Genomic DNA, 26,153 nt, shown 5'->3' with positions numbered 1-26,153 from the left:
TGAAATGTTTAGAAATGTGTTAAACGTAGAGAAAACTACAGAGATCTCATATAAAATGAGGGGAGCAAGACAGAGTCTTAGATCTGACCTCTCGTCTGATATACAACCTAGTCAGCCATCTCCCTTGACAGTAAACAGACTTCCTCTGAAGTCAGAAATCTGAACCAGCAGATGTGGTTTATCTAAGAATACTCCTCCTTTGCTGTAACTGCAGAACTTTATTATCGCAAAGTGAAGGAATTAACCATGCCCATCTTTTCTTCCACAACCCAGCCATACACGATTAACACTTTCAAAATGCAGAATAGCCTTTTGTTTTTTTTATTTCCATTAATGGTTGTAATTTAATTACAACTGTGTCACATTCCATCCTCGTCTGTGACCTCAGAGCCTTATTCAAACACTAGACTGCATCAAACGATTAGCTCCCTTGTTCTATCACAACATTTCGAAGGGCACACTTGGGAACTCAAATTTAGACAAGGTATTTTGAGGGTTTTTTTGCTAGAACAACAGCTAATGTATATATTAGCCCAACATAAAGTAAGAGGAAAATCTAGACTAACTTATGTTAAGCTTGTAAGTACAGCAGAGCAAAGGGCCATGTATTCRGAGTTCTCCCTGCAAATATAATTTTCTCAAGTTGTATTAAAAAATCTATAAAATGTGGAGGTGTTTTCCAATGGTGTGACAAGGTTTAATTAATTTACTGAGATGTCACATGAAAGACAATGCAATGGCAACAGAAAGCAGTAAGTTCTTCGGTGAAAAAGTGTGAGTACCTACATTTTATGTAAAACAGTGAGGGAACTGTGAAAAATACAAGCAGCTTCCAGTTTACCAGGCCACATTAAAGCCTCTCAAAACTTCAACATCAAATTCATTCCTTGAAATAGCAGGTGCAACTGCTTCCATTTCAGCTACCATTATTATTTACTAGTTATATTATAGCAGGCTTTTGTACGGCAGTACAGAGTGCAGAGCTGACTAACCTCCCCAGTCGTATCAACTGCACACCAAAATCTTCTCACAGACAAGCTACAAAACACAAACCTTAGGAAGCCAAAGGCGAGCAAACTCTAGGAGCAGTTCTTAGGCAGGAGAGTGCCATGGCTCTAGAGCTGTCCTTACTGTCCCTTACAAGCTGTGTGTGCAGCTGCCAGCCAAGTTCCAACACCCACTGGCCACACCAATCTCTGCTGGCTCCTACACAGGGATTTGAAGCCTGTGCAAAAGCAGAGTCTTCATGTCAGTCATGTGCCTGACAGTGGCGACAGAAGTCCCTGAAGTCCTGTACTGGTCAAAGGCAAAACTGGGAATAATACTTAAGTCTCACAAGCCCAAATCCTATTAGACCACAATGACTCTCTTCAGCTGGACCAGGGGTCACTTTTGCCACAGGTGAGTGTAGTTCCAAATGTTGGCTTGTTTCTCAAAAATGCCTCAGAATTGTGACATTTTCTTTTAGTGAATTTTAATTATTTCATATACAGTTTCCCCAAGATTTTATTTTAAAGTTGATACATGAAAATACAGATGGCTTTTTAAAATCTGCTTCCCCTTTTTAATACTACCATCAATAAATTTTATATCAATGGAGTATGGCATACTGTGCCAGAAATGTTGTCAGAAATGCTCATCGTCTTCCTCTATTTGCCCTTTTTGGACACTTTTAATCTGAAAGAAGCTAACATAATCAGGTTACAGATTTAAATTTCTGTTTTGTTACTTGCAATACCTATTCCCAATTTACAATCCCATTATTTGTAATACCCATTCCCAATTTGCAATCCCCAAAGTCACAATTTACATGGTTCTTAGAGCAGCTTACCATTCAATAGCCACCAAAGCAAAGGAATAAAACCTGGACTTTCACTGATGTACTTCAAGCCTTTCAAGTTGATGCTCACATTGTAAAGTGACATTAGCATTAGCCTAAAATTGAAAGGAAAAAGAAGTGACGACCTTGGATTTCTTTGCATCTTTTTGCATTTTTTTGCATCTTTTGCTATTTACACCAAGCAAGTATTGATGCAGAAAYGTATTCTAACAATGTATACTTTGATAAAACACACAAGTCTCATACCACATACATGCACCATGGGCAAAACATTGCTGCTGTTGTTAAATCATGTATTTCACTCATGGAGAAAAATATCCAATCTGACAGCAAAAAAGTCTCATCCAACTCCATGAGATTCATTAAATGAAATGTGCAAAAGTAGGATTTGGCCTTAAATGACCATACAACCTATACAACAGAGTTTTCTTAGTGAGGGTTCCCACTGGGCAGACGATCATCTCAAATAAGCTGTTTTTCTTGACAAATAAAAGGGCCAATAGGAAACAGAAAGACTGTATACCTGGTACTAGAAACAACATAAAAGGAAGTATGCGTTCCATTTTGTTTGTTCTGCTACACAAGCTTTTGTGTACACTGACCCTTCAGTCAGCTGAAATAAAGACACATTGCTTAAGCCATCCTCTTTCAAGTACCCTCCTATTTCTCCTGCAAGTGGGAATAGATGCAATATGTAGCCAACATRCAGCAAACAGTAAAGCATTCTCTCTCCACTGGCTGGGGAAGTTACTATGCTTASAGAAGTAATTGGAGGAAGGGGAAGGGCCTGGAAGAGGGAAGACAAAAGTATTAGTAGTCACAACTCAGCACACTGCCCCCTAACCCTGACTTGTCCTTTCCACTATGGGTGTAGAGCAGAGGAATGGCTGACTCTGCCTGCTTTCCAAGCCCCTCATACAGTCACACAGCGCCATACAATCTGGACCATAAAGTGAGACCTGCTGTGAAAAAACGAATGCTTGTCTCTTAAAATGTCATCACGGATTTTCTATTTACTCTGCCTTTAGAAATCCAGACTGATTACATTCAATTTACAGGTGAAAAGACATCTGGCTTTTTTTTTTTTTTTTAAAGTCAACAACACTGGAATTCAATCTGGCCACAGACTCTCCTCTTGTCTGAGCACAGACACCAGGATAACACAGGCCAAGTGGTACTCTCACCCACACTTCTTCAAAACTGCTGTTTTCAAACAACATTTGAGCAAACTCAAAGCCTTTTTTTTTCTTTTTTACAGAAGATAACTTCTTTTTGGTCTTTTATTATTGTCATTAATGCTGAAGGACAGAACCCATATCCTGCCTTTCAGGTAACAGGGAAAGTCTATGGACTGCTGGCTAGAAAACATTTCCTTAATTGAGAACTGAAAAAATTTAATATGACATTTCTGACAAACAGAAATCCAGACTGTTATTTATAGTCACATTGCACTTCAGTGTTTAAATGACATAATAAAAATATGCATAGTAGGTATATGCTAATTTCAGAGACATTTTGAAAAGCTTTCCAAAACAGGATTTCTTAATTTATCAGCTTTCTAAAATAGGAAGTTCATTAACCATCTTTTGGGGATGCATACATACCAAGTTATAAATTATACCAAAATCTCAACTTTTTTTACAGAGAGAAAAAACACCTTTGCTGGAGAGAGATCTGTGTTTTAAAAGGATTACTCTTGCCTGCCTATTCCACCAGATTCTTACAAGAAAGCTTACACAGAAGTTACTGCAAATATGACTATTAGTGCCACCTTAGCCTTGGCTATGACAGTGCTAAGGTAATGCTGTAAGACACAGGAAGTTACACACAGAAATGGCAGCTTTGCCAGTTTACGTAGATATAGCACCCAGGCCAGAATTTATTTTTAGCCACCTTACACTGTTGGACAAGTACAGTAACTTGCAGCTCAGAATAAGTCTCCATTTTCAAAGCTATCCTGAACAACTACTAATACCTGATGCAGAAGATTTTGATGGTACTAAACCTTCTTCTGCAGTTCCTGCTGAAGTAAATTCTTCTTTTARATGTTTGATGTTTATGTTATTACTCTGTCTTCCACAGTTCTGGTAAGAGTTTTTATGTTTCTGGTGGATAAAACTTTCTGTTTCAGCTAGGCAGAGTCTCAGTGGGCTTAATGCAAACTATTTCCATTCCCTCTAACTTCCAGTAGGAACGTGACCTGATACTCAAAGGTAGGAAGCACCCAGAAAAAAAACACTGATGTTAATAAGAGAAACTTCTTGCTCAGCTTCTTTCAAAATCAGATCACTGCTGTACTATGAACTCCTAGCCAAGAGGCCTGTGATGTTCTTGAAAAAATAGCTGTACTCTGGAGCCAAAAGCTGCCACATGAGTGAGTTCTTTCATGCTTTTAGTGATGTTCTCCTGTTCTACCTTTTATGCAGATCATCTTTACAATTTAGAGCACAACATAGTTTTTGGACAACGAAAAGGGAGGATGTACGAGCAGGGCCCCCATAACATTTATGGAACATGTCATCATACCAATTCACAGTTGGGTGCTAGGTTGCATGCAGAACAACTAGACACAAACAGGAACAGGCCGGAATTTTCGCCTCTGTTCTGGGGCCAGCCTCGCTACTGCTATCTCTGAAGACTGTGATAAACCCGTATGTTACTGTACTGTCACCATATCCAAAAAAGAGGGAAAAAATGTTATTTCCTAATGGAGTCACACCTCACGTCCTATTTTCAAACAAGATATCATGGCTTAAGTTGCACCATCAGCAGAATTTCAGACATAGTCTTCATGCATACCCTGCAGACAGCAGGAAAGAAAAGTAATACAACTCAGTTTATCCTGCAGTGGCAGAAGTTTAAGTTATATTATTTGTTGCATCATTGTGAGTTTGATCAACTAGGTTCTTAAGTAGCTGGAAGAAGAATCAGCATTATTAAATCAACTACATCAGTGGCCCCCAACAAGCAGTGAGGGGTGCTGAGCAAGCTTGCAAAGCCCATACACTCCTTTCCATACAGCCTCTACAGCACTTACTTGGGTTGCAGAATTTAAAAATTGACAAAGGAATATTGTCACCAGAATGAAAATGATCAATAAAACAATTAATTAAAATAGAAAGAGTTAACATTCCTTGACAAGGTATTTCATCCTTAATCTGTTTGACATTTCCAGTTAGAAACAAAGTGACGTAAAGTGACGTAAAAAGATACTGYAATGTTTGTATTTTTCTTTTACCTGTTTGCTTTGTGCAGACCAAAGGGACTGGTGGTGGTGGTTCAGGAAAGTGCTGTGGTTTAGAGTGTCCGAAGACTTAACCCATCCCACAAGCCAATGTAAAGGCCTAATCCAAAAGTAGTAACATTTTATTACTCATTAAGCACACTTACCTAAGCAATGTAGAAACATTTCCAGGCTCTTTATACTGCCTTCACCGCTAGTACTTGCACTAATAACTATTTTCTGCACTACATACTCTTACTGAAGCAAACCTGATACACAGTCTTACTGGATAAACAGTATCTTCTGATTCTTTTTTAATGTGGAGGTCTTTTTACTTATGCATTTCACAGTCTTCCTATTTAGGCAAGCCAAATTTGATTAACATCTCGTACCACTGTATCTTTCACAGCCTTTTTCAAAATCTAGAACTAAAAGCACAGCTAAAGCCCCTTCTCTTCTGCCTAATACATGAGATTAGTACATAAAATCAAATATTTTACTGGCTATTTCCAATTGCTACACAAGCAAAGTTAAAGATTCCTAACAATTTAATTATAGCTATAAACAAATGTGTAAATGTTTATTGATTGCCTAACAATTACAAACGTAGAACAAAGCTTATACAAATGAGAGGAGTATTTCACACCACAGCTATTTCAAACAGACAAAGACAACCATGAGATTTCAGAACTCACATTCATGTAGACTCCTTGGATATAACTATTGCATACTCATGAGTTATAACGGATATTGTAGCAGTGCTGGAATAAATCACAGCTGTTCCTTGTATATGTTTGATTTATATGCTTTTACAAGTAAAACATAGAATTGCTAGAACTAAAAGAGGAAAGAGAACTCCTCTATTTTTCAGTTTGTGTTTGATACCACTGTGTGTAGAATGAGACTCACAGTTTCCCCTGATCTGTCACATACTAAAAAAAATTTTTTGAAAATAAAAGCAAAAAAAATTGTAAAATCACAAAAATTGAGCAAAGGACAAACTTATCCTTGAAAATATAAACTCACATTTTTTCTTTTACTGGTTAAACTTTAAGTTGATGATGTCCTTTCATGTAATACCAAGGTAATGCTTTGAGAGAAACACACTACATTTCCAAAACAATGGACAGACATTATCAGCCATTAGATATAGTTTAAAAAATGTGTCTGTATGTGTGTGTGTACATAAACGTTATTTATGATGATTCCAGAATCTTTTTATATATATCTTTGGAATTCCACTATAATTTCTGTTAACTATCATATCTCTATCTCATCATTGTCTTTCACTTTGTACTGCCTTATGTTCCTTACATTAGGGAGAAAAGAGAGTTCTTCTGACATGTCCTCTTATGAATACATTGATCATTTAAGATTATCAAGCAGATGAAGAAGTCTTACTTGTAGAGAACAATTTAAACACGCACACACACACACACAGAGCCCTTCTTTGCTGTGTTGGGAGAGTGAAAAATCCCCAAATAGGAGAAGAAAGAAGTCAAGTGTAAGTAAAAAGTTTTAAGAAGTGAACAGAGCTGAGACACGTGGGGAGCTCGCAGACAAAAAGGAAACCTAGACATGAAAGACAAACACAGGGGAAACATTTTGCACTAAACCATCTGAGCAAATTAGGATCCCTCATTCCATGACAAGGCAATGAAGAAACCTCATTTCTGGCATTTTTTCTAATGTCATAATACAGCAATTTTTTATCAAATGACAAGTTCAAAATAAGAGAAAAAAATATTGTTAGCTCTGTGGAATATCAAAAAACATTATCGTATCACTGAACACAAGGTAATAGATGCTTAAAGTTTCTCACAATCAAATACTTCGTGCAACCTCTCTTTTAGGCTTCATCCAATTTTTTGGCCAGGAGTTTGACCCCTGTTGAATCTCTCTGACTGCTTTTTGGGATTGATTTATGCATATTTTATCAGGATTGCTATGTAGCAGCCAAGATTACATCATACAAGAAATTCTTCTGCAAAGCTGACAAGTTATTAAATATAAAATCACAAACTGTCATTTCTAAAAGGAAGGTCACTGAATATTACCAATTACATTAACACTAATCTGAAATGTTCAAATATCATGAATCTGATTATATTTGCTTAAAATCCAGAGTCTGTATATAGGGGTGGGTGGGTGTGCATGTGTGTGTTTAGAAACACTTTCTATACCCCTCTCCTGCCCCAAATAAAATTCTCTGTGTTTTTTTTTTTTGTTTTTTATTGTTGCCATAAAAATTTTGAACTTTTACTGGTCCTGTTCTTTTTTTTTTTTTCCTATATACATGAAGGCACAAATTACCTTTTCCTTCTTAAGTGAAAGTTGAGATTTTCATACAAATCTTTTAGTAGAAGCTTTAAAAAAATGCTATTCCAAGAGTTAACAAGCCTGTTTTGAGTGCTGAACTTCAAACTTTACAATTGGTAAATACAGTAAATGACTGATATCAAAGTACCTAAACACTACATACAACACAGGCTATTCAACTTCCCCCTCACTACCCAAAAGAGAAAGGCAAGCACCTTCAGAGGGCAAATCATTCTTTCCTAGCACGGGCTGAATGAGTGATCATCTGACAGCACCATCTCCTTCTACTGACTGTGGGAAGGAGCCTAGAGAGTTAGCAGATACTTGACATCCAGCTTTTAGATAACTGAGGTTAGGCAAGATAAAACCTATCCAAAGTTAAGACAAGACTGATTTCATATCTGTCACATACAATCTGCTTAAATGTGCGTATAGAGACACAATCAAGTTACTGTGGCTGACTGGATTGCTATTTTTCAGCTGAGCTGCGACAGCAGGCTTATATCTGAATCCTTAGCTCCTCCTCCCTGTGAAAAAACATGTTGGCTTAAGCCTTCTTCACTAACAAATTAACCAGGTGTATGAGATCAGAGCCCACAACTTAGCTGATGAGCAAGTACTTGTTAAGACATAGTAACTTACTCACTCGAGGCCATATATCCTCAGTTCATAACAGCTCTGAGAAAAAGGCAAAAATGATAGTTTATTTAATTTCTCCACTTCCTGGAAAGTACTTTTCCGATGTCTGAACTGTGTAACACAACCTTTTCTTTAAAACAGCTCTGTATTGCAGGGTCCCTTTATAGGCTCTACCCTTTACAAAGATGCACGATGCTTCTGGCTACTAAGGTAGCATGAAGTGATTAAATTTTTGCTCTTGGCAGATATATAACTCACTTTTTTCACTAAGCAGATAAAGTATTTTACAGATATTATTTTTTCCTATTGGAAGAGAATACGTATGAGTCCCTATTAGCCACATTCTCTCTGTCTTAAAACTTGACCTCAYACCTTCCTTATCCAATATTCAAATCATGAGCCCCTCCCAAAGTAGAGGAATGTATCTCTGCTCATCCTTAGAATATTATGGTGCTTAAGACACTTCCCAAGAAACACAAAACCTGGATGAAGCTAGCCTTGCAGCCAAGTCTGATATATCTGCAAGGAATGCCACTGTGAAAACATTTTCCAACAATTATGTTTCCTTTCCAGGAAAGGAAATAATGGCAGAGTGGGAAAACACTGTGATTGACACTGCAAGATGATGCACTTCATTTGAAAGAAAAAAAAGTCATCATACACTTTCAATTTAGTACAGAGTCCTGGCTTCATGTCTCCCAGGAGCTGCATCATTGTGTCCAATAACTCCTGATTTGAACTAACCAAGAATTCACGGCCACATGCCAGCGCAGCCACATCTGTGAGAGAACACAAAACACCACCATAAAAATCAGACTTCACACAAAAATGTTGATTATCAGCACAACTAAAAATACATCAGCTGTGAAGAATGAACTATGACATCTACATAAACTTCACACTATATTCATCTACATAGCAAATATTGATGCTAATATGTTATTGAAGCAGCAAATAGTCAAATTCTACTTTGGTAGATTCATTCACTTCATTCTTCATTCTACTTTGGTCATTAAAATATGTATTCAGGGTGGCCAGGATTCTAATGGTAACACAGTGAATTATGAAACAGAAGGTTGGATTCAAGCAATTCTAAGCAGACATCTGCAAATGATGTGGGTATGAAGCAAAGCTGATTATAGGTTCCATTTTAAAGAAACAAAACTGCAGATTGTTTTACATTTGCTCAGTTCAGGATGACTGGCACACTACACCACTAAAACACTTGTAAGAGTCTACTTGAAAGTTCTTTTCCTAGTTCTCTACAAGTGTTGCTCATGCACAACCCCAAAGGCAAAAACATTTCCAAAGACTACTGCTACAAGGTAGACTTTTCTCAAATATTTTCCCTTGTGCTTGCCCCATACTTTAGGGCCTCCTTATGTGCCTTAGGGGTATCTGCCAGCAGCCTGGGCTGGTTTGCACTGTGCMACCAGCCAAACCTCCCCCAAATGACTGAAGCAAGGAGTATATAACCAGTGACAGAACCTGGCTCCCTGGCCTCCCATTCAGGTGAAGTTTGGGGATCTGCTGCAGGACACAGTTCTTCCACTTTCATGTAGCCTCAATTTCTCTCTCTTGTGCATGTACATTAACACCCTTTCTAATCTCAAAATAAAGCAGAGGTCCTATGGACATGGCACATAATTAAAGACTGTTATCATAATGTGTGTGTAAGCTCGGCTGTGCTAAGACTGCACAGAGAACTTCTGGTATTTTCTAACTTCTGAATATTTGGCATTTCATGACCTTAACATTCTTTTAATATAGCTTTCTAATATACTACTTTAAAGTGTAAATACTATTAAAATGGCACCTTCTGCATCATTCATCTGCTGTATCCTTCATCATATCTGAGCTTCAGCAATCTCTTTTCSAAATTATAGAGTCAAAGAGAGAAATCTTGGCATTATCAAATTCTGTGGCAAAATCTATATCAACTTCAGTTGATATAGAGGATTTCATTCTGATTCTGATTGACAGAATTCCACCATGCTAATTCCTCCTCAGGCAGAAACCCCCCTCTATACAAGCCTTTAAACATTTTATGTGTTCAGACTTTACTTTTGCTATGTTTTTTTTCTTTTCAGTGAAGCAACTTGAGAGAATCGAATCCCACCTTCACTTGGTACAGTGGCACAATGCTTCATATACTGTTTTTATTACAATCTTTAATGGCACCACAGCACCTAAAATCACACATTCAAAAAAGGGGCTAATGCAAGACTTACTTATTTGTATATATATCCATTGTTTCATCTATCTTGCATCACGTCATTAATTACTGCCATTTTGACACCTGCACTGTTTCACAAAAATGCTGATGACATAGCATCCCCATTTCTAACAGCCTTCCAAGTCAAGGGCAGCCATATTAACACAGATTTGTGGCTTCCTACTTATTATGCTAGCCTAAAAAGAGACATTTTCTATGGAAGTCAGGTTAATTGCCTTTTACTTTAGCATTATTTAATCACGAAATCTAGAGGACAATGAAGCTGGAGTCCATGTGGCATCAACAATATTGTTAAGCAATTTCAAAATGCTGAATGTATTCCTTAAGACCAAAGTGATCTACACACATTATCTGCAATTAATATATCTCAAAGGTTTTAATATTATTGGCGATTCAAGAAGTATATTGCTAGATTTTTACAAACTAAATGAGTTTACATGACTAGCAATATGGTCCTTGTTTTACTCCAGATTGAGCAGATGTTTCAGAACTCAATGGCTCTTGAACATCTAATCCGTAATCTTGTCACAGAGTTCAGTTCCTCATGGAAGTGTCAAATGACAAAATTTTCTAGAACTTTAAGAGACTAGGAAGTCACCCAAGATATCAACATTGACTAGATACTTGATTTTGAAAAAACGTATTTGCTGCAGTACATATAACACAATATATAAATTCCCACCACACATATGTGGAATGATAACCTGAGAGAAAACACTAACTTACTTGTTACAATCCCTGCCAAAGCTAATACAAACTGATTTTCATCAGAATCCAAATCCTGCTGCTTCATGTCTTCATTTAACGACTTCACAAAGCTCTCCATAGTCTGTGCAGTGATTGTAAAAAACTTTACTGCTTTACTCTGCAAGTGCGGAGGAGAAAGAAAAGATTATACATAGTAGAGTAACTATGGTTATTAGATTTTACAGCGAAACCGGACAATTTGCAAAATTACTAAAGTTTCCAGTCACTTCACAAAACAAMAAAAAATAGCAGATATGCCCTGATATTTGAAATTACTACCTCAGAAGAGCATGGGAAACTAGTTTATGCTACATTTATTTATAAAATCTTCCCATTGCATATTTCCCTCCTAAACACACAGTCGTACATATCAAACCACAGAAATAATCCTTATTTTCAAAACTGAGRATATTACCTATTTGCTTTGCAATACATGCATTGGGTGTGTTTGTTTCACATTTACTGGGACTACTGCAACCACATTTGTCAAAACCCTACCTGTAACCAGTTGAATACTTGACTGCAGCCTGACTTAGTGACTTGACATTAATATTCCTCAGAAAACCAATGATATACTCTGAAAAAGTAGAATTCAGCTGGATCTGAACAAGATTAATGAATTGCTCAAGATGGATGGAGAACAACTGGCTAGGTGGAAGTTCTTCAGAAAAGGAAATGGAGGTCTCTGCTAGGTCACAGGTTGAATTTAAGTCAATGTCACATGAGATGTGGTCCCAGAGAATAACAAGAATGAAAGGACTGTGGGGATAGAGGGGGAAAAAAGTGCACTCATGCAAGTCCTGAATGTATTTATATGGACAACACACCTCAGATATAGTAATTTTATCATAGGCAGTGACTACAGTTAAAGAAGTAGAGGAGGTGAAAGAAAACAAAGACAGACAGTCTGGTACTGCAGACTAGTTAGTATAAACTATTATAAGTGTATTCACGTGAGAGTATAATAGAGTACTAAGCAAACCAAATAGCTGGTACGTTGCACAGAAATCAAGCAAAATCGTTTATTTGCCAGTCTCTTGAGATGTAGTTGGTGTCATGTCTGTTGAACCTTCTTTCCAAACAGCCATCATTTAACTTGTGGTAAGGTCTAAGGAGCTGGAGCACAGACCACTCAGGTTTATAAATAGCAAACATTACATACTCTGTGCAGTCTCTAATTAGCTTGACAGTATTTTCATGGAACTGAAGGATCTCTCGCCAACAGATGTGGAAATAATGAGTTCTGAGAGCAGCCATAAGGTGTTTGAGCTCAGGTGGCACAATGAGCTCTTTGCTGTCCCAAGTAAGTCCTGCATGAAAACATCAGTTAACATTCAAAAATTGCTGCCTTAAAATATAAAGCTGTTTGTCATCAAAGCAGATAACTGGAGTAGCAGGTCACCTTGCAGGATCCAAAATTTCTCTTGTTGAAGAAAACCCAGATGTCGTTCTAAAAATAAACCTTCAGTTTGTCTCTCTATACAAGAGCCCTCTCATAGGAATATCCAGATGAAGTTTTTTAAAGACACCTAAAACAATCTCTTTGGAAGTAATTTACTTCTTTTTTGGCTCATGCAGGTAAGTATCCTAGAAAAGCCTCTCTCATGCTGCTTCTCTGGGTGTTTCATCAAGTTCTCTCTAGGAATGTTAAGCATGGGCAGAAACACTAGGCATTTCTCTCCCACTGCCTTGCAAACTCTTTGTGTTACATCTCAGCTTTGCAGCTTAAGTTTTGACTTTCCCAGCCTTTGTGAATACATCTGACATAAATGCTATATTGGTTATAAACACCATTTCAGTCAAACAATCTTCATTTCTGTAGAACTGCATGGTAGACCTACTTCTGTGTCTGCGCAATAGATGAAAAAGGCTGAGTGTTGTTCCCTCAGGTACGAAATGATTTTGAATTGATGCCACCCCTTCCCACACACTTAAATATGGGAGATACAGTTTGAAGTCACTCTTGATGTTCTTATACATTTCTGTAGTTCATAGCACCTTCTGGAGGGGAGAGGGGAAGATGCTACAAGCTGTACAATTTGTCCAAATATAAACCAGACCAAAAACTTTGTATGACAAATTGCCACAATATTTTAATAATATGACTCATTGACAGTTCTAAACTGTGGTTGGTGCAATGCCATGCAATCCATTTATAGTGTTTTTCCTAGAAGTCTTGTTGCAAACCCAGCCATCTTTCTTATCATGTTATCTGACTATCACAAGAAAATGATACTCGAAAACATTGCTATGACCTTTACCAGAACTGTAGCAGTTCAAGGGGCTCAAATGGTTGCTAGGAATGTCTATAGCAGAGGCATTTTGCATTTCAAACAAATCTAGAAACAAAGATATTGCATCTTCATAGTCAGGCTTTTTTACCCTTAAACAAATCATCAATGTATTTGTCTTGTTTTTACTTAATTCTACTTAATTTTGATATTCAAGACTGTATTCACCAAGGCTTCTACTAATTATACTATCACCTTGGTAGAAATAAAGTCATTTACATCACTGCAAAAGGGTTTCATTTGTAGGAAACATTCCCTTACAATCCTAAGTCTCACATGTCAAATAACAATGGTTAGTCACTGAAAGATTGTCTGCTCTTTCAGTTATAAACCGTTCTGAAAATACGGCATGTGGTTTTATACAGCTTTTGTTATTATGTGGAGGTTTTTTTAGTATCTGCTTGGATGTAAAGATTCTGTATTTTTTAACTGCTTTATATAGATGTTTTTACAGACTTTTTTCCTTAGTAACTGCTGCTGCTTGAATCTTGAATGACCAGAAGGTATCACTGTACAGCTTTCTGATATGCAATGTGAAGTTATATATTGTACTTTGGTGCACCCAGTCTGGAAAAGCCTTTACAAAAACACTAGCTTACCACTTATTAAAATGAGCTAATCTTATTCACTCAGGTGTTCATCATGCTGCTGAAAAGTTAAGCCAGAAGTAACTGTGGCATCAGTTCACTCAGCTCCAATACAACAATTCCTACTCATGTTGGCTATGGCAAGACTGAAAACTGTGTTCTTATCGGGCATGCGCCTCTCATCCTTCCTAATTCCATCAGCTGCACTTGGCAGTGAAAATGTGTTAATTATATTACTGCCACTATCTTTAACTGTTGAGTTTTTGGCTTTTTTAAATAAGCTACCTGTCCATGTTTAACACTGAACACTTAATAAGATTCACTAGACTCAGAACAGCTAGGCTCTCTAAATATCCAGACTCATGCAAGTATTAGGGCAGCACAAATATTATATTAAGGTGTATATTTAAAGGAGCTGAAAATTGACAGATATATCTTCCTTCCATGGAAATAGCTCCTCCAAGCTCTCTGTAGGCACAGGAGCCACTGCATGTACACAGTATTATTTTCTTCCTCTGTTAGTCAGCTTGCAGAGATATTTACATTCTGCKAGCTGTAGCTTTGCTTTCAGTTTAACTGTGTGTGGTAGGAAATAGGTAATCTTTGTTCGGCAACATAAAAACTAATTATTGTATTTATTCCTAGTCTGCTGTATGTTAAATAGTTGTTCCAATACTTCTTAAATAAAAATGGACGGTCCCCAAAGAATACAGAATTCAGAAAACATTTTTGCTTTCCAATCAGCTTCTGACATACATCCTTTTGTTAAAATGCATTAAAGAACAAGGTACTTATTTTAAATACCTAACAGCATTAACACCGATAAGTAGTCACCTGCCATACTTACTCCTCCCAGAATGTTTTTAACTGCTTCCTCGTTGCTAGATACACCCCACAACAAGGTGCATACTGCTGCACCCATTTCTGTGCAATATTCTGCCTGCTGCAGGAGCTGCTGCTTGGCCTCGTTCAGGTGCTGCCGGAGGTCTAGTTTCTCCTGAAATAGCATAAGGAAATTTTGGTTGCACTTCGTGTCAGCCCACATATGCTTCTAGGCTGAGAAAACAGGAAACAATATCATAGCCTCATATGAAATGGGGGCAAATTCACAGCAGTTCCAGATACATACCTTCTCTTCAGAGCTATATCTAAGTAATAAGTATATTGGGGAGGCTGACAGTAACCAGAAGCCTGTCCACAAGGTCAGACCAAGTGACATGCTGAGACTGAGAGGCACCTAGAGCAGACTGATAGGAAAGTCTGCTCCTCCTACACAAATAGCTACTTGTCTCTTTGAGAGAGAATGGATTTCAGCAGCAGAGGTCAGCTTTCTCAGCCACTTGCAAAGGATACTGGAAACATCTTTTAGGGAGGAAGGGTTGTTTTGTTTTTCAAACTGGACTTCTGTCTCAGCCATTGTGGTAGAGTGGCAGGGGATCTAGGATAAATCCTGTTGTCTCTTCCACCTTCTTTCCACTGCCATATTCCTGACCAGCAGTGGCAAAGTAAGACTAAGTTCCTGGAGAAAGAAGCCTAATGTTTGAAGTTTGGTGGGCCTTTCACACTTAGGACCAGAAAAGCCCAGGCTCCATCATGCATCCATCACCTGAGTGAGCTGCTCAGWGGTCCTTGCCATAAAGAAGCAGAGAGAGCATAGCAATTCAGCAAGACCTGGATGYAGTTCTAATTTGCCAATATTTCTTCCCACATTTCTTCACATTGGAAGATGGCCAGAAGAGTATCAAGAAATAGGTATGATTCTAGGTCTCATCGGCTTCCCATCAACTGCCACAGGGGTAGTGAAGCTGCTGCAGTTCTCAGCTTAAAGCCAATGTGGTCAGTGAGACCAAGGCTGGGACACAAAAGTCTGCAGTCTGTCAGGGTGGGTGGGGGCTCCCTGGTAACTTCGAGGGGGGTGATATTAGACAGTGCTGCAGGGAAAGATAAAGGCCTATCAAGAAAAATGATGTTAGCTCAAAGATTAAGAGAGACAGAATTGCCACTCACATGTCAAAAGAACAGAAGGATTGTGCTCTGCCCACTTTGTGGGCAAGTGATTTTCAGATTCACCACAGAAAACAGCCTCCTCACCCCACCCTCCCTTGCATATTTGGTTATCAGGATGAAGTCTGGGGAAATGAGAAGGAATCTTTTGTATGTCAAGCAAAAAGAACAAAACTTTCAACTAAATATTCCCATCCAGATTTTAAAATAAGTACCTTGTCATTTAGGGGTTCATCTCATTATTTTGGAGTTGTGGGGTTGGAAAGAACAGAAAGGTAAAGTCATCTAAAAATTTATGTAACATGACATCATCCAGTACGATGTTATTTGTCTTTCTTTGTTATTTGTTGTTTGTCATCAATTATTTATGCTCACATCYAGCTTCTATATCACACCAGACAGCCATATTTGCATTGCTTTATCATGCTCCTAATGGAATACACAGGCTAAGATTGGTAAAGTTCTAATGAAATTTATCAGGTACATCTCTATGCCTATTTTTTCTTTGGAGTCTCTTTCACCTTATAGTTTAATATATACAGAAGACTGATGCTGCTGATTTCCTGGGACTTCCATGCCTATGGAGAGTCACTTATTTCCTTAAACTTTCTTCATTTTTAAGCAAGTTAGCCAAATTTATCTTTTATGTAACTCATTACCAAACTTATCAGCTTTGCTGCCACCATGTGCACCAACAAAACGTCTGCAGGCATCTTCCTGTCTATCCCCTGTATTCTTCCTCGCTTTCTTTTCTGTATTGTCTTTTTCTTAGGTAAACATATCTTTTAATACGTCTTATTTGCAGTTTGCATTTGGATGCTAATGCTAACTAGTAAGACRTGTAACTCTGCGATACTATAGCTAGATACCTAAACAAGAATACAAAGCCACTGCAAGAAACGTCAGATTTTTAAATAGATCATAAGCAACACCAGAACAAAGTTACGAAGTGAGGAAAACAAAATATTACACTCAAGGGCCAGGAAAACAAACCAAGCAAAAGCAAATAGCCTAGCTGGAAGCAACACTCCTGAGGGAGTTCACGACCCTAAGCAATCAGTGTGCTGTGCAACACCACCATCTTCAGGAAAGGGTCAAGCCACAGGAACACAGCAGTGCTTAAGTACCTGACTATGAAATGACAAAGAAGACAGACATTAGCCAAGAGTAACACATGCACTTCAAGCTTTGCTCAGGTCCAGGAAGCACTGTAATTCTCTAAAACAGTGATAGAGCCATCCAAAGAAATTTTAGAATGTAAAATGTTGATTTATGATCATCTAAGAAAAGGACACTGCCTAACTAGAGATGCATTTATTTTATGTTCATTTCAGTGAATCATTTCCTTGTCCTTCACAAGATAAATATGTAGAAAATAACTCAGAAACTATATGTAAGGATGCCTATAATAGAACAGCAATACAACAGCAACCAGGTGAAAAATACTGTGCAGAGAGATTAACAGGAACAAACAGTCACATATATACATACACCACCTTCTTTTATCCTGAAGAGCTAAAGGATTTCACAACTTATGTAAGCACAATCCATTCAAAGAAACTACTTTGGGGGCATATAACAAGCAATTTAGACAACCAGTGTGTACTGCACAGCACTAAAGATATGGGGAGAAGAGCTTTGTTCAGGAACTCCAAGACAACAGACTACTCTGACTAAATGATCCATGCTTTAATTAAAACTTTCATCCAAAAGGAATCACAGACCTAAACCACCTGGCATTTATTTTGCAATATTAACATGAATAACAGGCTAGTATCTAAAGTAGAAACATTAAATATTACAGAAATCTCATCCTGGATACTTAGACAATTAGGGACCTGGGTGCATAGCAAAACTGAGTACCTCCTATAGAACTGCAATAGCTATTCCAGAACTTACTGACTTTGAAGTAAGCAATATTCAAACAGACAGCTGTTCCATAATACCACCCCACTTTACATTCATATCAAACTTCATTCCAGAATGACTTGTCCAGACAGAGCTGCCCTAACRCCACATGTCTTAATTTTTCATTTATTTCTTTTTAAAAATGAAATCAACCCTCTAGGTTCATCTGTCTTTCTGCAATCCTAAAGCTGGAAGATACTAGCCCCAGAACCCTAAGGAAATGAACTGCTGCTAAGTATTGAAGATAGCAAGCAGTTCCATGGAAATTAATTTTTGCAGTAAATTATCACAACTGATTCTCATGCCGCTCTCAAAAATTAAACAGCTAGTCTGTGTGATCCTATTTGAACCCAAATGGCTTCACGAAGACCCACAGTCTGAGAAGATGTGGTCTTACTAAATCCCTCATTGTTAAGAATCTCCCCTCTTTTTATAAGCACTAAATGCAATACTGACACTGCAAAAGGAGCTGTGTAATTCTTTGATTCGTGCCTGTTCATGGCAATTGGATAAACAGGTGTATTGACAAAGACTATTAAAACTTATAGTCAAACCCTGCCAAAAAGCCTGAAATGCAATCCCGTAAACTGCACCTTACACAATATGGAAATTAGAGAGATCTACATAGTCATGGAATAGCTATGTGTGCAAGTGAGAGACCAACTGTTAATTGTACCTGTATTAATACACATTACTTTTTTTGGTACCATATTACATATGGCACCATATTACATTTTATCTAGTTATAATATTGATCCTTGTGCTCTAGAAATATCAGAAAAGAAAAAAAACTCAAGCAGTTATGAACTTTTAGGCAGTAATCTACTCATCCCCTGACTATGTAAATCCCAGACTGTTTTCCAAGGACTAAGGAGATATTGTGTGACACGCACAAGAAAAAATGATTATTATTGCTTTTGTTAGTAAAATTCAAGCATACAGATATCAGCATTCTGTCTGACAGTAAATACACCTTTTTCTCTCTCATGCAATCTGCCTGGGCTGTTTCCAGGCGGGCTCTGAAGTGTTCACAATCCATTTTCAGCTGCTCTATCTCCTCCTCCTTTTTCTCCATGTCTGTGATAAAATAAATTAGATAAATGAAATAATAAGTTATGACCAACTGACTTGCACTAAAGAAAAATGAATCTTCCAAATACAATATTAATGATGGTGCTTTAAATATTTGCTTATGTTAGACATCCTCCTTGTGGCTAAACTGGTATATAGCAATTTGTCACATTTTAACAGTTCTTACAAAAACCAAATGAACATGATGTTTCCAATTTGAAACAGGGAAAACCAGAAAGAATCACATCTGGGTATTAAATACTGTGCATTGGTGAGATATGATCTTGGAACAAAGTTCCATTCTCCCTGGGGATTTTTAAAAATGCAGTTAATTTTCTACTTTTTATTGGTTTTCATGACCTGCAGATTTACGGTATCTTTGAAGTTCAGTTGAAGGCATAGTGAAAATCTAAGTAAAAGAATGCCAAATCAGTCAGAACTGAGTGGTTCAATATATGATGTACAAATTATGGGAATAATAAAAATGTAATGCAATTCAAGTATTTTCAACTAATGTTTATAAAGTATATAAGAATTTTAAACACTATTTCAGTGACAACCAAAATTTATTCATGATTCTCTTAAAAATGAGTCTCTGATGTTATCAGAAATACATTTCACTTTAAATGCTTTATTTTAATGAATGGAAATCTAGTGAAAAATATTATATTTCAAGATCCTAATGTCAGTTTTAAAAAATGCACTTTGAAGGACATTTTTAACAATTGTTGAAGTTTATCTAGATTTTATTTTATTTTAAAAAACATGGTTCTGGATGCTTAGTGTATATACCAAAAAAGGAAAGACATTTCAGTAATTCCAAAAAGTAATGTCCAAATAGCATCCACTGTAATTTTTGCTACCTGTTTAAAAGACAAGAGATACTTAACTTCAAGCTCCATACCACTGATCATGAATACTTTATGCCTTACATGTGGTCAATTTTTTTAGAAATGTATTTACCAAAAAACAAATAGCCAATCTAATTACATATTAAAAAGATAACATAATAAAAATACAGACTTCATTATCAAAAGGGACTGTATTCTCACAGTTTATTTAGTAATTCCACATTATTTGGAAATAAATTCCTTTTTACATCCTAATCAACAAAATGTTGATTATCACAAATACACAAGCACATTGCTTTGAACAGCCAGCATAAAAGAAGGTAATTTAGCTACAACCATTTTTTTTAAACAGGTGGAACATATTTCCATTCAGCCCTTAGGTGATTCTAAGCCATGAACAATAAGATTTCTTCTCTTTAACAGTAACTACAGAGGTGAGGCAAGGGTCCACTCCTAGGAAATATATATGCGCTATGGCATGCTCCCCAACTTTTCAGTTCTTTTCMACCTGCAATCCAAAGGAAAATACCAAAAATGAAGGTGAGAATGGATTAATTGAGTTTTTGAGGAACTCTGGTTAGTGGTGGGAAACTTTCTGTCTTCCCTTGAGCAAAGGACCACATGTTCATTCACCCTGTGAGCTACTCAAAGTCCGATCCCTAGCACTCATTATTATGTGGAGGTGGGTCTTCGAGTACTTCACCTGACAGAGAAATCAATACAGCTTGAGTCATAGTAGGGCATACTCTGCTCATCAATGGCAGACCAAGAACCTTTTTATCCTAAATAAATACACCCAGTGGAACTCAACGCCCAAYGAAAACTTGTGCTGGATGGAACAAACTCTTCTGAATTAAAAGARTCATTTTCTACCTTTTCAGAGGTATGATCTACCCTGACTGCAGTCAACAGACACACAAATATACCATATCCTTCACTGAWGGACTTCAACGGTCCTGTAACCAAAACCGAGCCAGGAGACAGGAAACAGTATTACCAGTTCCCTACTGCACATATTTTTTGAAGTCCTCTGGATAAGAGAAGGATGCATCAACCTCCCTTAAGGTATTAGCGTGTTTTCTGTCAAGGGAAACYAGCTTTAGGTTCATTCTAGAGAAAAAAAAAAGGGTAACATTGGAAGCTGATGCAGAGAAACCCCTTTCTAGCTATGCCTCATTCCTGAAAGCTTCCCCTGTTATGTTCAGTCAGTTCGCCCAGCTGTGCACTCCTTTGCTCTGAAGGGAATTCAAGGGTGGATGTGCTACTCCTAATGTTCAACAAGGTCTTGACAGAGGCAGCAGAACGAGCACCAGCCAGTTTGCTGACATTACATACTGTAGCTGTGCTGCTCACCCCCTGCACAATGTCGTCCTGGTCAGCACACAGGGAAGCTCGACAGGTTCTCTCACTGGCTCCAAGTACTGATCCCTTGGTGAGAAAGTTCCTTCCCTTTTGAGACTAAAGTCTTGAGGCTCAGTCTGTCTACCTCACCCCAACAAAGAAGCTTTCACTATCAACCTGGATGAGCAAGGAATATGAAATGGCATTCTTATGTAAACAAGAAATATGACTTTACCACTGCAGTGGTAAATCTGACTCTAGGAAGAAGTGATACTTGCCYCTACAAGAATAAACATGTAGATGACAGGCCCAAAAGCAGAATAAGGCATTGGACACGACTGAAGTACAGGAGGCACACATTCCAGGCCAGGTGGGCTCATTCTCATCCATGCTATAGGTTATACCAGGAGATTTTCTAGACCAGAGATTYGATCTCAAAGGTCTGGCAAGTGAAGAACTGAGTATGAATGCCAATGAATGATGGAATTTCAATTCCACTGATCCAAACACTGGATCAATGTTATATGCATTTTTTGGCATTTCTGCAGGAGACCAAGTCCCACTGAACAGATGCATAATAATACAGAAATATTTTTCTAAGGCTCCTGGAGCCAACCACTTTTCTGAGGATGGTAGTAAGAACAAGACAGACTATCTGTAAGAGCTTGTAACACGGTTCAACTCACTTGATTCGAGAGCATCCAGTTTCTGGAATGTCCCCATGATATCCCCATTCAGTATTTTGGGTAAGAAATCCCGCAACTGCATAACCTCAGTTGTCAGCCTTTCCAAATCCCTCCTTTTAACTTTAACAAAGTCATCTTCGGTTTCAGCCTTCTGAAATGCAAAAAAAACAAAGACATCATTACTGCTCTGAGTGCTCTTCACTTTGTATCCCTTCCCTCAGAAAAAAAAAAMCCCTCCATATTATACCATTTCAGAAATTCAGAACCTTATTTTAAGAGAACTATCTAGTAATAACCTAAACCAAGAGTCTCTGAGATAGAAACTTTTGACTTTAATCTAATTTTTGCCACTGTGGTCTAGAGCAAATCATATTACCTCTCTGCATCTGTTTCTTCATCTAAAATGTGTGTAGCATACCTCAGAATGCTGTAAAAATTAATTTGATGTTCACATGTTTGAAAACGTGAACAGCTACACACACCCTAAGCCATTGTTTTCAGACTGTTCTAAGGTATACATGTAACTTTTTTAACTAACTCAAATATTTGAAAGATGCTCAACCATTTTGCTAAATTGTAATAGTTCTTTCAGAGAAAATATTTTAAATTATTTTAAAATATTTAAATTATTTTTTAAAAATACAATTTGTGATCCAATCACAAATAAAAGTGATATAATCCCGAGTGAAGAGGAAAGATGTTTACTAATTTTCTCTTGTGCCAAACTATTGTTATAACTTTAAATCCACAGTCCAAGAAAATGGGCATTAATTTTAAAACAAGATAGAAATTTCTGTATGAAAAAAAAAAACTCCCATTTCTGATGTATATATATGTGCACACTGCTGTATCTTGAAAAGGCTACCGTATATCCACAATTACACAGTGAAAGATTTAATTTCCTTTGCCCAAAATATTAATCATCCAGTATGCTTTCATAAAGCAAAATTACAACATACTAAAGAATTGTTTCTTTTTTTGAGAATGGCGCAGAAACATTGAGATCCCTTCTGTAAACAATCGCATCTTCTCTGTTCAGAAGGAAGAGAACACTGCAGAACTACAAAAGAAGTCATCTCCTAAAGATATTAAATATGGCCTCTCCGCAGTCTCCTCAAGTCCAGCTGCATGAGACAAATGAAGGTCATTAACACTAGCACCTTTTTCAGTCCAACAGAAAATGCCACCCTGGCATTTCTGTCCTTTGTGACCATTTTCTACAATTGTCTTTTCTCTATTTGCTTCTCTGCTTCCTCAGGTGAAACATTTCCTTCCATTTTTGCTTGTCAGTCTATTTCTTTCCCAACTGTCTTCCAAATCCATATAGTTCTAGGGACAGACCACACCAGTCTTAGCCTTCCCGGTTCAGAGGACACAGAGCAGCAATAAAGATATGGAAGAGAGATATTTATTTTAACTTGGATTGTATGCTGTAAGCTGCATGTATAAAGTGCCTATGGTAAGGTTAGGATGGCCAAGTACCACCACATTACAGTATGTAGGAAAAATACAACTCATTCAGATGTCAAGAACATACTGAATGGGGGCATAAATACATGGCCACAGGACTCTAGAGGACCAGTACCACTGAGGSGGTCACTTAAACTCCATTACACAATTTGTATGACACATCTCCCCCTTAAAAGGGGGACGCTCTTYCACGGATGATTTACGAGTCAAGGAGTTTGCTCTGCACCTTACGATTCCCAAACACCACACGCTGCAGAGCGGAGGCGTTTTGAGTCACAAGAAGCGCAGGCTGTCACCGAGGACCCCAACCCAGCAAGCCGATACAGGTCACGGGACGCTAAGCAACGACGCGAGCCGTCCCGGGGGCCAAGCTCGCACGTGCCTCATACCCAGCACCGAAAACTGCCGCTGCTGCRTACTAGCCCTGCCCCGTCGGGCACCCAGCGGGGCCTCCCCCCTCCGCCGGGGGGCTCGGCTGCGCAGCGTCGTCCTCGCCATCGCCCCCTCGGGCCCGGCACCCAGCCCCGGCCGCCGCGCAGCGCTCCCTCCCCGGGGCGGCCCATGCCCCAGCCCCGGCCCCGGCCCCGGCCGCGGGCAGGGCGCGGCCCGCGCGCGCTACCTGCGCCTCGCCCGCCAGGCCCGCGCGGCGCCTCATCGCGCCAACTGCCGCCTCGCGCGCGGCGGGAGAGCGCGCGGGAGGGGGGCTGTGACGTCGCGCTGCGCAAGGCTCCCCCCCTCCCCGCGACGCCGTGCCCGGCGTGGCGGTTGGGGCGGCCGGGGGCTCCGCGGCGGAGCGGAGCAGGGCGGCAGGGCCTGCTGCGGTGCTCCCGGCCGCCGGGGCGCCTGGCACTGCAGGCGGTTAAGGTGTTCAGCCTTAAGTCCTCACTGCGTGAAACGGCGCTGTCCTTCCTACTTAAGCTACCAATTACATAGAGTCACTTGAGCCATGGGACRGGGAGGCTCTAATTCGCCTTCACTGCTCGTACTCATGCTTTCACTTTTTCATCATGATCTTCTTACTTAACCTTTGTCCTACGGTGGCAAGTTTTGTCTTGCCAGTCCCTTCTACGAGACTGCTTCTGTTGCACCCACTTTTTTTTTTTTTTTTTGTCATTCCTTGAGTATCTTCTGCTATATATTTTTGAGATCGCAGTCCCATACACAATATTTCTGACCAGACTGCTTTATACATAAACATTATCATATTCTCCATGGTTTTCTCTATCCCTTTCTTTACATGTCTGAACATCTTGTTTGTTTAGATGCTCCTGAGCACTGAGCAGCAAGAGCTGTTAAACTGTTCACAGTGATGTCCGTGTCTTCTTCCTTAGCTGATACAGATAATTTGCCGTTCCATAAGATGCTGAGTTTGTATGATCTCCTTCTGCATTTACAACAYGGATATTCACTGTTGTCTCATTGCCTGTTTGTCCAGCTTCTAAATACCACTCTGAAGCACGCTCTGGTCCTGACTAACTTAAATACTGACAAGTCTGCCACTTTCTCACACTGCTAGTAAATACAGGAAATAGTCTGAACACTGACGTTCCCTGCCTTTGGCTATTTTTGTGGTGACAAAAACCAGGCATATTGTACCATGCTGCCAGGGAGCAGCACAGACCAGATGCTCCCTAAGGAACATGAGGCAGGCACGCTAATTTGGCTGCCAGGGCCTAGCCCCGCTGCCTCCAGGGAGCAGGTACAAGCCTGGCAGAATGAAGAACACTATTATGCTTTTTGCCTGAAACTTTTTCACTGGAAGTTGTACAGATGCTGTCACTTTACACTACAGTCAAGCTTTAAAAAGCATACAAGTTTTCTTAAATACTGCTTCTGCTCTGGGACATTTTGTGTCCATGAATTTCTGTCATTAAAAAGATATTTTGCTTTCCTGTTGCTTTTGAAAAATATCACACAAACAGTAGATAAGGGAGGAAATTTGCATGGCTGATCTACTGTGCATTTCTGAAGCAAATAGGCTTCGTGTTGACACAGGAACTGGAGCATGTGGAACAGCTTGAAGAACTGGGGGTCTATCCAACTACATGCAAAGCATTGTCAAGCGGACAGAGTAAGAARACTTTAGAAAACATCCACTTTAATTTTTACTGACCCTAGAAATTTAATTTATAGTAAATATAACACACTTAAACACACTGTTTTTATAAACAAATTTGTGCTAAAGACGTGAAAGCATTTTGTAAGATCTGAGATCAATGTTTCTTGTTACTACAAGCACCGGAGCTTCCAGCTTCACATTGGCCGCAGTCTAGCACTAAGGCCCAGGTTAACAAAACTCACTGCAAAACTAGGTCCAGTTGAGTAAAAATACCTTGCTGCTGCCTTATCTCCTCAGAGACACATTTAAGCAGTCATCTGTGAAACTGATCTTTCATTGTCGATCATCCTCAAGATCTTTGATCTTTCACACTCCCAAACATTTTAATTCTTCAAAAAGGCTTGAATACTTTGTTTTTTAATATAGTTCAGTATAAATGTGCATCTGGTTGAATATTTAAAGAGTCTGGGAAAAGACATCTGGCATCTCTGTTTCTTTGAGAGTGCTGATATTTATGATAAACCAGTTACAAACTTTTTGAGACTTTACTGTTGAAAGATATCATGTTGAATGCAGGAATAGGAGAGGATTCAGTCAGTGTTTTTTAGATAGACTATTACCTTTGTATAGAGTCCATTTGCCACTCCTTAAATGTTTTGAATTTGAAAGGTATTATAGCATTATGAGACAAAGAGGTTGAGTGYGTAAGTCACTGCACTAAGAGTTCAGAGTTCTTGGTTTTGCCACACTTTCTGTTGGGGAAATGCAGGCAGAAAAGCTCTACCAGCACAGGTCCGCTCACTGCACGTGGCCTGTTTTTTCTGCCATTGTAGTACCTCCGTTTGCAACGGAGGAAAAGGTGAACGCCGTATCCGTGTTGC

General features: G+C 38.7%; 1 protein-coding gene across 1 annotated transcript in view; it reads right to left on the bottom strand.

Moving 5' to 3' along the window:
* The window catches only part of HSF2BP (heat shock transcription factor 2 binding protein), a 31,161-nt gene extending 7,275 nt beyond the window's left edge, over positions 1 to 23,886 (bottom strand). Inside the window, exons 1-7 of the mRNA XM_026070721.1 lie at positions 23,833 to 23,886; positions 21,744 to 21,894; positions 18,768 to 18,871; positions 14,730 to 14,879; positions 10,984 to 11,122; positions 8,683 to 8,800; positions 1,832 to 1,935 (exon numbers count right to left, since the gene is read on the bottom strand). Coding sequence (XP_025926506.1) covers positions 1,832 to 1,935; positions 8,683 to 8,800; positions 10,984 to 11,122; positions 14,730 to 14,879; positions 18,768 to 18,871; positions 21,744 to 21,894; positions 23,833 to 23,868 — 802 coding nt within the window. The 5' untranslated portion in view covers positions 23,869 to 23,886. The remainder of the gene's footprint in view (positions 1 to 1,831; positions 1,936 to 8,682; positions 8,801 to 10,983; positions 11,123 to 14,729; positions 14,880 to 18,767; positions 18,872 to 21,743; positions 21,895 to 23,832) is intronic.
* Positions 23,887 to 26,153: the final 2,267 nt, after the last annotated feature.

The sequence above is a fragment of the Apteryx rowi genome, unplaced genomic scaffold (assembly GCF_003343035.1).
Source record: "Apteryx rowi isolate R43461 unplaced genomic scaffold, aptRow1 scaffold_317, whole genome shotgun sequence".
NCBI classification, from domain to species: Eukaryota; Metazoa; Chordata; class Aves; order Apterygiformes; family Apterygidae; genus Apteryx; species Apteryx rowi.
This window is presented reverse-complemented; position numbering and strand designations above follow the sequence as displayed.